The sequence below is a fragment of the Panthera tigris genome, chromosome C2, assembly GCF_018350195.1.
Source record: "Panthera tigris isolate Pti1 chromosome C2, P.tigris_Pti1_mat1.1, whole genome shotgun sequence".
Taxonomy (NCBI): domain Eukaryota; kingdom Metazoa; phylum Chordata; class Mammalia; order Carnivora; family Felidae; genus Panthera; species Panthera tigris.
Window position 1 is genome coordinate 90691424 of NC_056668.1, and position 17725 is coordinate 90709148.

General features: G+C 36.0%; 1 protein-coding gene across 18 annotated transcripts in view; it reads right to left on the bottom strand.

Annotated features, from left to right (window-relative positions):
- The window catches only part of NAALADL2 (N-acetylated alpha-linked acidic dipeptidase like 2), a 1331477-nt gene that overhangs the window by 883838 nt on the left and 429914 nt on the right, over positions 1 to 17725 (bottom strand). The window contains exon 1 of one of the 18 annotated variants that reach the window (XM_042998912.1): positions 13676 to 13759. The exons of the other annotated variants lie outside the window; for them this stretch is intronic. Within the exon in view, the coding sequence (XP_042854846.1) occupies positions 13676 to 13718 (43 nt within the window). The 5' untranslated portion in view covers positions 13719 to 13759. Of the gene's footprint in view, positions 1 to 13675; positions 13760 to 17725 lie in introns of those variants that run through there. 18 annotated transcript variants of the gene reach the window in all.

Consider the following 17725-nt stretch of genomic DNA (forward strand, 5'->3'; position numbering starts at 1 on the left):
ACAAAAACATGTAATGTTTTTTTTGAGCCTTTGAACTTTAATGCAAGCTTCTTGAAGAATATGTTCATATCTGATTTCATTTGCAATTTGCCAGAGTGTGTAGCACATGCTAAGCACTCAAGTATTTGAGGGACTGAATGAAAATCCATTGTCATTACCATTTACATTTATTTCCATGTGCTTTTTTACAAAGGTGAGTCTATAATCTGAGAGACATCACATTTAAATTCATTTAAAAGTGATCTGGTTATGCATTTGTTCAGGGCATATATCCTTTAAAAAAAAACAACCTAATTCCATGCTGTATGTATAGACCATTAATTATATTTATTGAATGCTTACCAAGTGATAGGCCAAGTGCTAAGGGCTAAATCTCAATGAGTGGTACATAGGGAAGCAGGTCATTGTGCTTTCCAACATATTACATTTCAAACTACAAATATGACAAACTTTTTTTGGGGAAAAAAAAAACTGCTCCTTTTCTTCTATTCTCCACACAAAGCCAGAGTGATCTTTTCAAAACATGAATCAGCTCATGTCACTGCCTTACTTTTTAAACCTTCTAATGACTTCCCATTATACTTAGGATCTAATGCAAACTTCTAAGGCTGCAAACCCTCTATTACCCAGCCACAGTCTACTCTTTAACCTCATTGTCTCATAGCTTTTTGTCCTTGTTCACAACATTCCAGACTCCCTGACATTCTTTTTCTTCCTCAAAAACTTGCAAAGTCTTAGCCCTTGCAATTTTCTCTGCTAGGGACACTTTTTCCTATGCTTTTCACATTGCTGGCTTCTTTCCACCCTTCAGGGTTCACGTCAAATATTACATCCTCTAAGAGGGGCACCTATGTAAAAATCCCATCTAAATCGTATCTAAAGATCCCTCTCTGACCCATAACCCTATCATATTTTCTTACTACTGATTACCCGCTGATATACTGTCAGGCTGGTGTCGTTTTATTTGTTAATTGTCTGTCTCCCTTCTGTTACATTCCATTAAAATGCAAGCTCCGTGCAAGACATTATATGTTTTGCTCATCACTGTGCCCACATCTAGAACAATGAAAGGTGCTCAAAATATATGTGAATAGATGAATGTGGAAGTCTTTCTGCTCTTTTAACTTAAGCCCAGAAAATAAACGGCAAGGGTACATTTGAAGAATGTATATAGTAACTTATTAATAAAGATATTAATTTGATTTATATAACAATAATCATGCATGCTCAGGAAGCAACCTTTTAGTATTTAGTTAAATGATGATGGTACTGATCACAAGATTAACCAGGATCATCTAAATCAAGTTTAATTAATTAGACACTTATAGTGCTCTGTGCTATTGAGCCACCAAATAGAGAAAAGATGTTTGAAGCAAACTTCTAGTCTTATAACTAGCAACCTTTTCCAGGACACCACAAAAATACTAGTAGCAGTGGAAATCAGACTGCCTAGTGATCAGGCAAAGAGCAAATCTGTAACTGGAAGCTCCTTATATAAGCTACCGGATCAGGGTTTTGGAACTAATTGAAGACAGAGGTACAGCTTAGTAATTACAGTAGAGGTCTGGTTCAAAATAGTTTGTTTATTTGTCTGTTGTCTAGTTGGTTGGTGTGTTTATGTGTTTGCTTACCTGTAAAAGGAAGTGAGAGGAAGTGGAGTACTTTTTAAAGACACTGCCAAAGGACTCAGTAGAAACAAAATGATAATACAAAGGGGGAAGTGAATGGATGAATTTCAGTGTCAGCTGGAGTCTGATTGAGACTTACCTTTGAAACAGAGTCAAATTTTTATTGCGCGGTTTGATTATTATCAACACCTAGAAGCATTCATCCTTTCTTAACAGTCTTTCCAGATGCATGTGAAAAAATAATACGGCTTTTACATGTGCATTTGTATTTCAAATCATTAAGGTAGAGAGAGTCTCACATCAGGAGAATATAGCTGTTCTACTGAAAATACTGATAAAATTAGTCATCTTCAATTGGTACCTTAGGTCATTACCAAATATTTACAATATATAGAGACATACCATAGCAAGCTAATTATTGTGTGTGTGTTTTAAATAACTGTTGCATGGACATACTGTTACTCAAAAAAGAGATAAAGAGAGAGAGAAAGAAAGGGAGGAAGGGAGGAATGAAGAGAAGAAAGGAGGGAGAAGAAGGAAGGAAAAAAGAGAAAAAAAGAAAAATCTAACCTCTAATCATTGACTAAAACTTATTTTTAAAATTCTCTACAGTGTATACATACATTTGTATTTTTATTAAGAATTCCCCCACAAAGACACAGAGAAAGAAATTGTGTTGATTATGAAAATCAGTAGTGAAAAAGATTTGAAATTTAGATGTCTTACATAAATATAGAGGGTATATCATGTATTCTGTATCACCCTAAATCCAAGAAGATGACAGTTTGTTTCCTGAATTATTCCCAAAAAGCTATTAAGCCTTTGGTAAAAAAAGAACTAAATATTGTTCACATGCCTAAAATTTATCAGTGTAAAGGTGTTTTCAATGAGTATAACTGTCTATGTAATTCTATTATTTAATTCACAAATGTTCATTCACCAAGGCTCTTTGCCCGAAATCTGGCACATCTGAAATGAGAGGCAACAGCAGATCTAAAAGGTATGTCAAACATTTTCCCTTCTATATCTTCTGAATTTTTTTTTGTCTCTTGTTTTCTCTGGCCCTAATTTCCAGAACATTCCTGGAACAAGCAACATTAAGAGGTATTCACATATGTAGTAAGCACTTACCACATGCCAATGATTATTCTAAGAGCTTGGGATATATCAGGAATAAAAAAGATAAAGATACTGCCCTCATGTAATACAAGTTGCATAGATGGGAGAAAAATTATAAAAAGACAACATAATAAACAAGTAAATAATAAACAAAAGGACGCAAAGTTTTTCTTTAAACTTGGCACAAACTAACCGAGGAATAAAATCTAACCTGAACTGATGTAAGTTGCATATATACTTTATCTCCTCATATAAGTAGCCATATGTTTCCCTGCAGAAACATTAATGTGTTTAATAATGGTGCAGTGGCCAAAATCCCACTAAGGCTAGTATATTATATAGAGTGTGTAACATATAATCTTCCTAAAATGCAAAAAGTCTAAATTCCAAAACACACTGAGGCCCAGCGATTGTGGACCTGATGTAAAAAGTAGAATGGGGAATGAAGATCACATTTTTAAACAGATGGTCAGTTAGGTCACATGAGGTGGGGCGAGTGGTGCTTCCCCTTACCCCAAACTCAACTGGAACATATTATTGTGACCTTATTTGGAAATAGGATTTTTGCAGAAGTAATTAAGTTACAGATCTTGAGATGGGATCATTCTGCATTTAGGGTGGGCACTTAATCCAAGGACAGATGACCTTATAAGAGAAAGACAGAGAGAGATGTGGGGCACAGTTATACAAAGAGGAAGGCCATATGAATATGGTGGCAGAGATTGGAGTTACGCAGCTATGAGCCAAGGAATGCCAAGAACGACACCAGAATCTGGAAGAGAGGTATGGAATGGATTCTCCCTCAGAGCCTTCAGAAGGAACCAACCTATTGCTACAAACTGAACGATTGTGTCTCCCTGCGTCCACCACCAAAATTTGTGTGTTGAAGCCTAATCCCCAGTGTGATGGTATTTGGAAGTGGGGACTTTAAAAGGTGATTAGGTCATGAGGGTGAAGCCTCATGAATGGGATTTGTGCCCTTATAACAGAGACTCCCTTCTAAAGGATACTCCAGAGCTCCCTCACCCATTCAGTTATGTGAGGCCACAGGGAGAAGATGATAGTGGTCTATGAACCAGAAAAGCAGACCCTCACCACACAGGGGAATTTCCCATGATTTGATCTTAGACTTCCCAGCCTCCAGAACTGTGAGAAATAAATTTCTATTGTCTATAAACCAGCTACACTATGGTATGTTGCTATAGTGGCCTGAACAGACTGAGATACCTATCACTACACTGATTTCAGATTTCTGACTTTTAGAACTGAGAAAGAGTAAATTTCTGTTGTTTCAAGTCCCTCAGTTTGTACTCATGTATTATAGCAGCTCTAAAAAACTGATATACCTAATTAAGAAAGCAATATTTGAGCAAAGGCAAAATAGATGAAAGAGTCAAGCCAAGCAGATGTCTATGAGAAGCAATCCAAGCAGAGGGGAAAGCTAGTATAGGGCCCTAAAGTAGAAGCATATCAGGCATATTCTAGGATGCCCACTGTGACTATGCAGACGATAAGTTGTAAGAAGGCCAAGGCAGAAGCAGAAAACCAGTTACAACACTAGTGAAATACTGCAAACAAGAGATGATGGTAAGTGAGACCATAGTGGTATTGGTGGAAGTGAGGAGTAGTCAAACTCTGGACGTATTCTGAAGGCATAAACATTAGCATTTCCCAATGGACTAAATGTAGGCTATGAAAAAAAAAAAAAAAGAGAGAGAGAGAGAGTTTCTGTGTTTGTTTTATGCTTTGATTTTTTTTTTTTTTTTTTTTTGGGTAAGCAACTGGAAGGATGGAGTTCCTTTCTACTGAAAGGTGGTGTACCACAGCAGGTTTGGGAGAAATTATCAGAAGTATAACATAGTTTCAGCGTGCCTGGGTGGCTCAGTTGTTTAAGCATCTGTCTCTTGATTTCGGCTCAGGTCATGAACTCACAATTTTGTGAGTTTAAGCAACATGTAGGGCTCTGGGCACTGAATGTGTGGAACCTGCTTGGGATTCTCCCTCTCTCCCTTTTTCTCTATCCTTCCCCGCTCACACTCTCTCTGTCTCTCAAAATAAAGAAATAAACTTAAGAAAAAAGTATAGCATAGTTTGAGATGCGTGTTAAATATCCAGGTAGAGATGTTGAGTACATAATTGGCCATATGAGTCTAGGGTTCAAAAAAATGGTCAGAAGTGGAAATGGCAAGTTGAAAGCTGTTAACATAGAGCTGATATGAGATCACTAAAGAGGAAGGAAACACAGAAGAAAACCAAGGACTGACTCCTGGGAACTCCACCTTTAAGAGAGTGGGTATAGGTGGATAAGCCTGCAAAGGAGATTTCCAAGGAATGGCTAATAAAGTAAGGGGAAACCAAGAAAGTGTGATATCCTAGGGCCCAAAAAGGAGGAAAGCGTGATCAACACTGTTAAATGCTGCTCATAGATTAAATAGGATAAGGATTAAGAATTTACTAATGAACTTAGAGATGAAAATAATTTACTGACCCAGATAAGGATAGTTTTGGTTAAGTGTTCTAAGCAAGTGCTTGACAAAAATGGGCTTAAAATAAAATAGGATGAAAAAATAGGAAGCAGCAATTAGGGACACTTATTTAAAGAAATGTTGCTATAAGGAAGTAAGAAAAATGGAACTGTAGCTGGTGGGATGAGAAGTGAGGATAAGAAAATTATGATTAATCAATCTGTTATTCACTTGAATTTTAAAATATAGATGTTTAAAATTCTTTTGAAGCAAATATTCACATAGAAGACATTGATAGATGTATAAAAACTTAATATATAGAAATTTAAAAATCATATGGAAAATAATATAATTTGTGGGGCACCTGGGTGGCTCAGCCAGTTAAGCATCAGACTTCAGTTCAGGTCATGATCTTACAGTTTGTGGGTTCGAGCCCCGCACTGGACTCTGTGCTGACAGCTCAAATTCTGTATCTTCTCCCTCTCTCTCTGCCTCTACCTGTCTCATGCTCTGCCTCTCTCTGTCTCTCAAAATAAATAAACATTTTTTAAAAAGGACATGTATTTAGTACATTTATTAGTAGTACAGGAGGCCATAGTAAATATAAAATTCCTTGGGGAAGCAAGGGTGACACAGTCAGTTAAGCATCAGACTCTGGATCAGCTCAGATCATGATCCAAGCATTGTGGGATGAAGCCCCACATCTGGCTCCGTGCTGAGCATGGAACCTGCTTAAGATTCTCTCTCTCTCTTTCTGCCTCTCTCCCCCATTCACACTCTCTCTCAATAGAAGAAAGTAAAAAAATCAAAGAATTTTAAAAGTTAAAAAAATAATATACCTTGGAAATCTCTACTTGTGCACTGGAAGGCCATTTATGCTGCTATAAGCTCAAACAAACTAAAAACAAAAATCAATGCTATTTGGCTTATCCTGTCCTGGAAAAACTATAAAATCTGTCTCATACACAGTTACATAAAATAACGTTAACTAAACATGCTTACTGAGATTGAAGACCATAGTAGAGAATTTTACATAAACACTCATAGCCTGCAGAAAAGTGTGGCATTGCACATTGAGTTCTCTTGTTTATGCATTCTTTTAATAAAGAAGAACAAAGAAACACGTGGCTCTTCTTTCATCTAACTGTCCATTTTTCATCTTATGTGTCTTCTAAGGCACACTAATACGAGAGAGAGTCAGATATCAGATATGACTTATTTAATGAATAATAGGAGAGTCGGGGTACGGGGAAGGTGAGAAAAACTAGAATGAGCCATTCCTTGCTGTAGTGTACTGGGACAGAAAAAAAAAAGAACATATCGAGCTTACTGGCAGAGAGAAAAAGGCTAGAGTCATTTTGTCCTCATAAACGGATCAAACAATCATCACAGACACTAGACATACAGTAACATGAGACACTTAATCCCAGGAGGCAAGACCTATAAATTAAGGTACTTTAAAACACTTAATCCAGAATATGAAGGTTTGGGCAATGTTTTAGATTTCTCACAGGAACATGTTCTTTCATGCAATTTTATGAAGTTTTTGCTGGCTAGGCCATAAATTTTCCTATGGAACAATAATTCAACGGTTTGGTCCAATCCCATTAAGATTCAAATAATAATAATATAAATATTTATTTGGAAAAAATGCTCATTAATACATAAAAATCTTTCATGCAGGTATTCCTCAATCTACCAACCAATAATTGACTACATGCTCAGTTTAAGCATTATGTTTAATCATTTAAACACTGATTTTTCTCAAAGAATCATAAATTTTATTCTTAAAGATCTTATTAGATTGTGCCTACATATTTATCACTCTACCATATATTCAGAGTTAATTGCAAAGTCATTTCAAAATCAAATGCTAAGTAACCAAATTTGAGGGTTCCGCTTTGTATTCCTCTTTAAGATGATTTCCTCTCAAATTCATACATAAGAACTAACATTTCAATAGAACACTGTTGGTTTTAGAAGCAGCCTAAAATCATCATACATAACTCCAGGAGTATCCTCTATATCATTCCTAATTAGAAGCAGATCAACTTAATGCTGGGCTATATCTGTTTGTAAGGAATTCACTTTCTTCTGATAGTAAATTTCTGCTTCTCTTAGGAGGAAAAAATCATATCATCTTTAAACTATACAAAAATCCTTCCTTACATTCAAGTAAACCTCTTGTCTTGTAGCTATACTATTTATTGGTTTTTTGTACTTCCTCTTTGCAATTCTACTTAACGATTCTAATTTATATTCGACATTACATATCTTCAAACATTTAAGATAGCTATAGAAACTAAAAGTTATGGCTCTTTAACCTAAGGAAAATGTATTTATAATAAAATTAATCCCCAAAACCAAAACTGAAAGGTAATAAAAAGTCAAGGAAGTAAACAGTTGTATTCAAAATGATGTTTTTATTTTGCTGTTGGGTTTGGTATTTTTTGTTTGTTTGTTTTGGGGGTGGTGTGTGGGGGCTGTTTCCAGATGCCAAATATCGGTAGAATTGAGAACTGAGCACAGACTGAGGAAATCTTTATTTACTCAATATGCTGATTCACAAAAGGAGGCCTCGATTTCAGATAACTGGAGAGCGATTTAATTTAGCTCTAAGAACACATTGATAAACTTCGTAAGTTTGCTAACTGTTGTACTGAATTGCCAAGATACAAAGTTTGATGGAGAAAGAAGGGAAAGGAATGTTTGCATAGATGCAAAATATATGAAAAGAGAACTCAAGAGTCTAAGTCACTTGTTGGAATGGCACAAGTTATGGACTGAATGTTTGTGTCTTCCCAAAATTCATATGCCAAAGCCCAAACCTCTAGTATGATGGCATTTGGGGGTGGGACTTTTGAGAAGTAATTAGGTTTAGCTGAGGTCATAAGGGTAGGGCCCCTTGATTTGATTAGTGTCCCTACAGGAAGAGGAAGAGAGACAAGATTGATCTTTCCCTTTCTGCCATGGGAGGACATAAGAGAAGGCAGCCATCTGGAAGTCAGGAAGAGGGTTCTCACCAGGAAAGGAATCTGCAGTTGCCTTGATTTTGGATTTCCTAGTCTCCAAAACTGTGAAAAACAGCTTTCTGGGATTTAAGACACTCGGCCTATGGCATTCCTTTATAGCAGCCTGAGCTAAGACAACATACAACTAAGACCCCAGTCGAAAATACCTCCCTTCAGGCCATCCTACAAAACATGGCTAAAATACAATAGAACAGAAGAAGATAAAAAAATAATTAACATAGTCAATAGAACTTATTTAGCTATAATGATTTCCAGCCAATTCCTGACACAGTAAATGAGGGAAAATTGAGGAAGTGGGTAGAATAAGACTTTAACTTTAAAATCTCAACAGATGTCATCTATGTGATATTTTTGAAGAATACAGAACAGATATAATCACACAAATACCTATTACCCACTTATGCTTGAAATTCCACCATTAAAAATATATCAATTGATTGTGAAGAATTTTATTCGATCATTTTATGCTAAAGTTACATAAGAAGGTTATATGATGGAAGGGACAGAAAGGAAATAGGCTAAAGGATGATAAACCGTAAAAGGAAATGTAGCAATAAGTTGAAGAGTAAAAACAAAAACAAGAACTTCAACTACTCCACAACTGTTTTCATGGGTCTTGTCTCTCTCATTGTTTTATTCTGATGGAGTCTTTTTTTTTAATTTTTTAATGTTTATTATTGAGACAGAGCGAGACAGAGCATGAGCAGGGGAGGGGCAGAGAGAGGGAGAGACAGAATCCAAAGCAGGCTTCAGGCTCTGAGCTGTCAGCACAGAGCCCGACGTGGGGCTCAAACTCACAAACCCTGAGATCATGACCTGAGCCAAACTCGGACTTTTAACCATCCAGGCACCCCTCTGATGGTGTCTTAGAATAAGCACAAAAACCCTATTCAGTATCCTTCCCTACTTTTGCACATACCATGATAAAGAGGTGAGATTCTTATATTTTTGTGTAAAATGTATCATTCTGCTGATGTCCAAGATTATGTATGCTATTGATATCTGATTATACTAAAATAAATATATGTTATATGTTACAACATATATGATGGAAATAAATCTGGTTGAAATATTAGTATGTAAGTCTCAAAAAATACATTTTATTTTTTCCAAAAGATCACAGTATTTTACTTTAATCCATTTTTAAGGGGATTAGTAACCACAACTTAAAAAATTAAAGTATTAATATGAGCACCTTAAAAGTATTTTTTATCTCTCCTAAGCATTCATCTCTATAGATAGCACGTTCACATTCAGTTTTAATGGTCCATTTGAAATTAAAAAAAAAAAATAGGCAAATAACACTCTAATTTAATCCACACTGGCAATGTTACTTCATTTTGAGATTGCTTTTAAATGCTGATCAAAGAGTGCAGAAAATTCTTTGCATTGCATTTTTATACTGCATAGTTTAGTTTATTTTAGTCACAATTAAGGGACACAGAATTTTTTTTAAAGTTTCTTTATTTTGAGAAAGAAGAGTGCATGCATGAGCAGGGGAAGGGCAGAGAAAGATGGAGACAGAGAATCCCAAGCAGGTTCTATGCTCTCATCACAGAGCCAGATGCAAGATCAAGAGTTGGACACTTAACCAACTGAGCCACTCAAGCACCCCCGGAATTCTTTTTTTAGAAAATAGTATGTATTTTTGTTTCTCGGGGGAAAGGTTAATAAGTCTTAACATGAATGTATTAGGACATCAAGTGAATTACACAATTTTTGATACAGAAAAGACTTTAGAAATCATCTTAATTCTGTTTGGATTATGAATTCCTCATAAAATATATTTCCCTGTCTCTTAAAAAATGTATATGTAAATATATATATTAGATCCTTAATTTACATATATTAAATATAAGTCCTTAATCCTGGGGTCTGTCAACTAGTGGTCATGGAAAGATTTTGAGAAATCCATAGCTCTGTGAAAATCTCTATGCAAATGTTTGTGTGTGTTTACACAGTGAATGATTATTTTATCATCTAAAACCTACTTTTTTACTTGCATTTTTTGAATATTTCTAAAAAGTAGTGAGCAATTAATGAAGCTTGTATTAAGTTTATTATGTTGTTACCTATAAGATGTCAGGCATCGTAGAAGTGGAGAGACTGATACCAAGGGCTAAATGTGTTCTTAAAATGAATTGCATGATGTTGGATTTTTTCCCAATCATGAATTTTAACAAACCAGGCTCTCTGTCCCCCTGCAGCTGAGTGAGTTGTTCAGTAGTCAAAAAATCACATCTCCCAAGACAGATGTTTATGGCCTCTACTCATATAAATAGGACATTTGTAAAATATTTAAGTAGCAAAAAATATATTGAATTGCAATGTACTTCGTTTATGTAGACTCCCAGTCAAGTTATTTTTTCTTGAGTGCTCACCAACTCAGTGATGCTTTTATATGCATATAGATTGTCCTTACACCCCAGAACCCTGGGCCTAATCTCTTGAGGCCAACACTTGCCATGACGTGTCATTCACATACAATGCCTGCAGTCATAGCACACACGTTCTGTCAACCTGCACCTTCTTAACTGCTTTGCTGTGCACCTGCTGCAATGCAACCAGTCAATTTGGCAGGAAAGATAGCCAGGAAATCCCCATGCTGCCTTCTTGTCCACTATGCAAGTATTTTAACGTGGCACATTCAGTATCAGTAGGGGAGACTGGTCAGGAGGCAATGACACTCTGTTCTCATATAAGAGCAAATTTGTGAAGGAAATCTGGTGTTTTCCATAAAAGCTGCTCACCTAAACTGTGGTTAACATCTTTGACATGTGCACATATGCTCCCGTGCAATCTGGTGAATGGGCACAAAGCCTAGACTATACAGGCATACATGTTCTGAGCTGCAGTAAAAACAGCATACAACCATCCACTCTGTTTAAAATTTAGCTAGCCTTAAAACTCACTGGTAATCAGTGGACTGGAAACATGTTTTACGTCAGCTCAGAAAAACAAAGTCAGAACTGCAGTAGCTGATGTTTACTGGGAACATACTATGAACGAACAACTGGAATTTTCCAAAGACAGTAGTCAGGCCACAATGCTTTGTACAAATGGTTTCTCATCCCTGAAGTAATCTGTCCATTTATTTGACAGTGGAATCCTTCATTTAAGTAGGAATCAGGTATCACCTTTTTTGCTTAAACTTCCCTCCTTCCATTTATTTGGTTTCAGGCATGAAGACTTGTGTACATATGGTAACTTAAAAACTGATAATTGCTTTAGATACTGTTGTGAGAATAAAATCAGGTAACTTAAATAATATTGCCAGGATTAGTACCTTGCATATAGTAGCATTTCCATACCTCCCTTTACAAACATGAACTTTATAAAATGCCTAAATCTCATGACTAATGTTTGATCAAAGGCACTAAACTGACTAAGGCACTTTATTTCACATAATTCTCAATGTATACCCTTGGAGAAAGTTATAATGCGGATGAGAGACAATCTACACCTATCATTGGTTTCTCTTCGATGTTAAGATTAAACAAAAAATAAATTTGGGTTTCTGGGGCACCTGGGTGGCTCAGTTGGCTGGGCATTCAATTCTTGATGTTGCTCAGATCATGATCCCAGGGTGGTGGAATGGAGCCCCATGTCCGGTTCCACACTGAGGGTGGAGCCTGCTTGGGATTCTCTCTCTCTCTCTCTCTCTCTCTCTCTTTCTCTCTGTCTGCCCCCTCCCCTGCTCCTGCACTCTCTTGCTCTCTTTCTAAAAAAAAAAAAAAATTTTAAATAAATTTGGGTTTCAAAATTTTGCTTACACATGACATGTCTAAAAATTAACTGTCTATAACATATCCCTACAAGATTATACCCCCATATGTGCAAAAATTTTAGTGGAAGCTAAAAAAACAGCCTCCAAATTAAAGCATACTTTTGAGAAAATTGCACTTTTTTAATAAAGGAATAGACTTCTGTATTTTAAAAATTATATTTTGAGTTGTAGGTTTTTTTAAATAAAGCTAAATGAAATTGATTTGTGCAAACCATTGCATCCAGAGCCACTATTAAGGGCATTATGTACATGGAATGCTTTACAGAGTCTTTTACCAAGGGATTTAATTACACTGTGGGTTAGGAAGAAAAGGGTAGGGAAGAAATGGCTGAAGATTACTACTCATTAGTTCCTACTGTGAGAAGGTAGGGGGTGCCCTGTGGCAAGAAAAGTCAATATAGACTCCCTGCTGATGTTCTTAAAATAGTATCTTAATAGCTGGGGTTATAAAGATACCAAGGCCCCCAAACTGACCACACAAGGCATCACAGTATCTGAGCAAATGACCATACCTTTAATTAGATTACAAAGTTCAAGAGGGAGTAATTCTACAATGTTATCAGAGAGTTCTGAAGCTCCATAAGCAATAGATAGATAGATAGATAGATAGATAGATAGATAGATAGATATAGATATACTGTATCTATATAGTCTATTACCAATATCTATATAGTATATAGTCTACTCTGTGTGTGATTCTATCTATATATCTGTATAGATATAGAGATATAGACAGAGTGATGGTGACAGTTACACACACACACTTACACACACACACACACACACAAAAAAAAAAGACTATAAGATACTGTGGTCCACAACTCATTGAATTTAGCTTCAAAAGCTCTTAACACTGTATCTGGCATATAATCGTATGTCTGTAAATATTTGTTGAATGAACAAATGCCTAATACTAAATTTGGTATGTTTAAATTTAAATACAAATCTTACATTAAATGTTTTAAACTTGAAAGAATTTCCAACTTGCTGAAAATAACAACTTAAGAAGCCTATATCTAACCAAAACCATCATTACATGAGTCCTACAGACTTGGGTTTGAATCCCAACCCTACCACCTAGTTCCTATATACTCCGGAGACTTTCATAATCTCTCTGACCCTTCTGTAAAATGGAGAAAATGAGACCCATTCTCACATGGTGGATGTGAAGCTTAAATCTGGCCATTTAGTTAATGTGTTTAAAGATGTCCATCCCCTAATAAAAGTTCAACATATAGTAACTATCATCATCATCATCATCATCATCATCATCAATGTTAGATGTCTGTTTAATTTTAACAGAATGGAACTTTTTACCTATTTTACTGATTCAAGGACAAAAAATGATGAAATGATTACTTCTAAAATGGTAATTGCAACATTCATCACTCTATGTAAGTTTGGAAAATGTTAAACATACTTTTTTAAGTTCCTAATTAAGCCCTCCTATTTTTGTATTAAAATATTAGAGATAATCAAGAGTACCACTAGAGAATAACTTTTTCTTAAAACAAAGTAATATATTTCTTAACTCACATGTGTGCCTCCAGTTTCCAGCAGAAAGTTGTTCAGAGATCTTTACATCTCTTAACATTTAAGTGACCCAAATGCAACTAAAAACATCCTTTATTGTGAATGTATTACCTTTGATTCCTCTGGAATTCTTCACTTTTAGTCTGTATGTCATACTTTCACTGGCTACAGAACAAGAAAGAAACAACTTTCTGATGTCAGATGCTGAAGATCAATAGCTATTTCCCAAAGTTTATGGCATAATTAAAATGTATAACAGGAATAATTTTCTCTTTAAACCCTAAGGCTAAGCCTAGAATTATTGACTGAGTCAAAGTTATGTGGTGTAACATTTTTTATTATGTTTATGGATAATATAAAGGAGTTTATGGCTTTTACATGTAATTTGTTAAGTTAAAAACACTGAAGAGGAAATATCCATTGCATCAGCAAAGCATCAATTGTTTAAAAACCTCTTTAAGGTGTATTTTGTAGAGGTAAATCTATATTCCTTTATACCAGTCTGTGGTCACCTAAAGCTTCAAACTGAAGGTTAATGGTCAAAACATTCTTGAATTTAGTAGAATCCATTTACTTCAAACTACTTCTTCAGAGCTTTATCACCTTCAATAAAAGTGCCAGGAATGCAGGTATGATGGAAATATCATAAGGATGTGTGGGTAGGTAGGACAAGAAGAATCAGGATGTACCCAAAGAAAAACACTATTTGTATACATGAGGTTAAGTGAGTTTGTGCAGAATATAGTACCTATAGAAAAACAGATATATCAGTTATAGAATGGACTGGGAATAAAATATTTTTTCCAGTAATAGAAATTAAGAGTCACTAACTTTTGTATATGGATATAAATGGCAACAATTTGAAACATTCCTTGGGCAGTCCTGTGTTTTTGTTTTGTTTGTTTTTAAAGGTAGCTCTTTAAATTTTTTTTAACGTTTATTTATTATTGAGAGACAGAGAGAGACAGAGCATGAGCGTGGGAGGGGCAGAGAGAGGAGGAGACACAGAATCCGAAGCAGGCTCCAGGCTGTGAACTGTCAGCACAGAGCCTGATGCGGGGGTCAAACTCACAAACAGCGAGATCATGACCTGAGCTGAAGTGGGATGTTTAACCAACTGAGCCACCCAGGTGCCCCAAAGGTGGCTCTTTTAAAATGGTACACCTGGGAATGGGGAATGTGGTGATTAAGAAACAATGAAGTCAGATATATCCTAGATTTAAATCATAGCTTAGTCTCTCGTTGGTATTTACTAAATGTCCAAGTGCATTACTTGCCCTTTTCATTATTATCAATGTTAATAACATAATTATACAAACTCTATTTGTAAGCATCTTAAAAATTTTGAGTGGATAAAAACTGACCCAACCTTATTTTGCTTTCTTCAAACAGAGTCAAATGGAAGTGTGTCCCTATAATCCCTATAGTCTCAAAGGTCTGCTACATTTCATGCTATAAGGCCAGTATTACATATAGGCAGTTTCCAAGTGTTACACAGATGAGAAGATACCACTATAAAAGCTTATTGGCAGTGAAGCCTGGGTATTCCGTTGTTTTTAAAAAGCTGGATGATTTTGTAATAACATGTACTCCTTCTAGTTCTGCTATAGTCCAGGGGCATGCAATCTGAAAACAATAGCTGGAGTAGGCTTACTGGGTGGTGCTACATGTTTTAAAGTGTAAATCTTCCAGAATAACAATCTCTAATTCTGCAGACAAGCCAATAACACACACTCAGTTCTCTATGAAAACTGGCTTAATAATCAGCCAGCATTTTTTTTTTTCCCTGTTGCATTCCCATATTCACTGACACTATCTCCCAGCCTCTCTAGCCAGACTTTTTATTTTTCTTTCATGGAATCAATACCCCACACACAGCCCCACCCTAACTGCTGGATGAACTCATCCTTTATTGCAAAGATGCAGTCCATTTGGCATAAGCTCCATCACCCACTCCACTCTATAACTCAGCAGATCTGTCTTCTTAGTCTTCTGTGTAGAAAGTTGCCCTCCTGCTCTTTAAAGTTACTCTAAAAAGACCAAGTCCTCATCTTCATCAGACACACCCTTATTTTAGCCCCTTCACCTTCTCCCCCGACACTGCTTCCTCATTTGTGAAAAGTGAAAATGATATCTATTCATAGAACTGTTGCAATGGAACTACATCCTTCGTTCACTCTTCCCCACTCTTCTCCCACGCCCCAGCTCAATCATGCCCCTTTCCCACAGCACAATCTCCTTCCAGCTCCTACAGGCTGACTTTGTGAGTTCGTCTTTTCTTTTTACCTCATGCTTGATAATTCTCCAATTGTTTCTTCCTCATACCCCACCTTAATTCTGAATTTGAATCACCCTGTGACTATTCTGATGTTTGATATTTTTCACTATTTTACAGGGTAGTCCCCACAATGCACTTCCCTGAAAACACTGTCATCTGTATCTTCTTTTTGTCCCATGACTCCATCTCTGTTTCTTTCATTTCTGCTCAGATTTCAGAGGTTACTGTTTTTTATCACCCATCTTTCCTTCTTACTTAAACATCCATTTTTTTGTATAATCTCACCTACTCACAGTGGCATCTATGACTTAAGTTTTAGTAATTTCCAACTCTTTAATTCCATCCTAGTTTTCTCTCCCAAGGTCTACTGCCATTTTTGCAACTTAAGTCCTGAACACTTTCATCAATATATAACACTTGTAGCTTGAAGCCATTTTCTTTTTTTTTTTTTTTTTAATTTTTAAACATTTATTCATTTTTGAGAGACAGAGAAAGACAGAGCATGAGCAGGGGAGGGGCAAAGAGAGAGGGAGACACAGAATCTGAAGCAGACTCCAGGCTCTGAGCTGTCAGCACAGAGCCCTAGGCAGGGCTTGAGCCAACAAACAATGAGATCATGACCAGAGCTGAAGTTGGATGCTTAACTGACTGAGTCATCCAGGCGCCCCTGAAGCCATTTTCCTTAAAACAATCTCCTATTTCTCTTCCTAAACTGTTCCCTGTCCTACATTCCCTACATCAGCTAACAGGATGATCCTCTCTGCCACCTAAGCCAGAAATTTAGTTTTCCACAGGCTCTTCCTTCTTGTGCGCTCAATAAAGCAAACACCAATTTTACCTCAAGTATCACTCCAATGCATTTTATTTTTGTCAAATCCCACCATTATGACATGAACTCAGTTTTCCATTACTGTGTGATGAGGGACAATGATGAAGATGAATTTGAAATTGAGCAAGAAGGCAGCTTTCTTTCTGTAACAAAGATATAGTCATACGATTATTTACATTTGAGCATATAATTCTCATTGGGTGGTTGTAAATCTTAAATATGTAGACACTCACAACAGCCTCTGGCACACAGTATACACGCAATACATGTTTTCCCCTACCACCACAACCAATATTTCATACTGAAATTCTTCAAGAGCTCACCTAGGTAACTCCAACCCAAGTTACAGAACTAGAGGAAATGAGAAGGAACCAGTGCTTTAGCACTGAATGACAACACACTGCTCCCAATCTCCTAGAATAGACTCTGTGTTAATTATTCTTCTTCTAGAAACATGTCTCTGTCCATTTTAAGACTTTTTTATTTGCCTTTTTTTAGTTAAGTCTTGATTTATTTCATTTTGCATTTACCATGTTAAGTGACTGCTACTTTATGCTCAACTAATTTTCATGTTAGAATAAATGTAAATTGCATAGATAGATACACAGAAGTAACAGTATGAATTTTATCTTCTTTTTTCTGAGCATATTAAATGTATACTTATTGAAATACAGTATTATATGTTAGCTGTCGCTCCAGGCACTAGAAATACAGAAATAAACAAGTCAGCCATGATCTTTCATCTCAGAGACAAAACATAGTATTGCCAAGAAATAGGCAATACAAAAATACACACACACACAAAAGAAAGAAAGAAAGAAAGAAAGAAAGAAAGAAAGAAAGAAAGAAAGAAAGAAACAAACAAAGAGAAAGAAGGAAAGAGAAAAGAAAATGGCTCACAATGAGCTATGAAAATAATTAAAATCAGCCATTAAGATAGAATGGCTGTTCTAGTTTGAGAGAATAGAAAAGATACCACTGAGATGACATTTGATCTGATAACTGAATGACAGGAAGAAACAAACATAGGAAGTTTAGCCTGAACTACCAATAC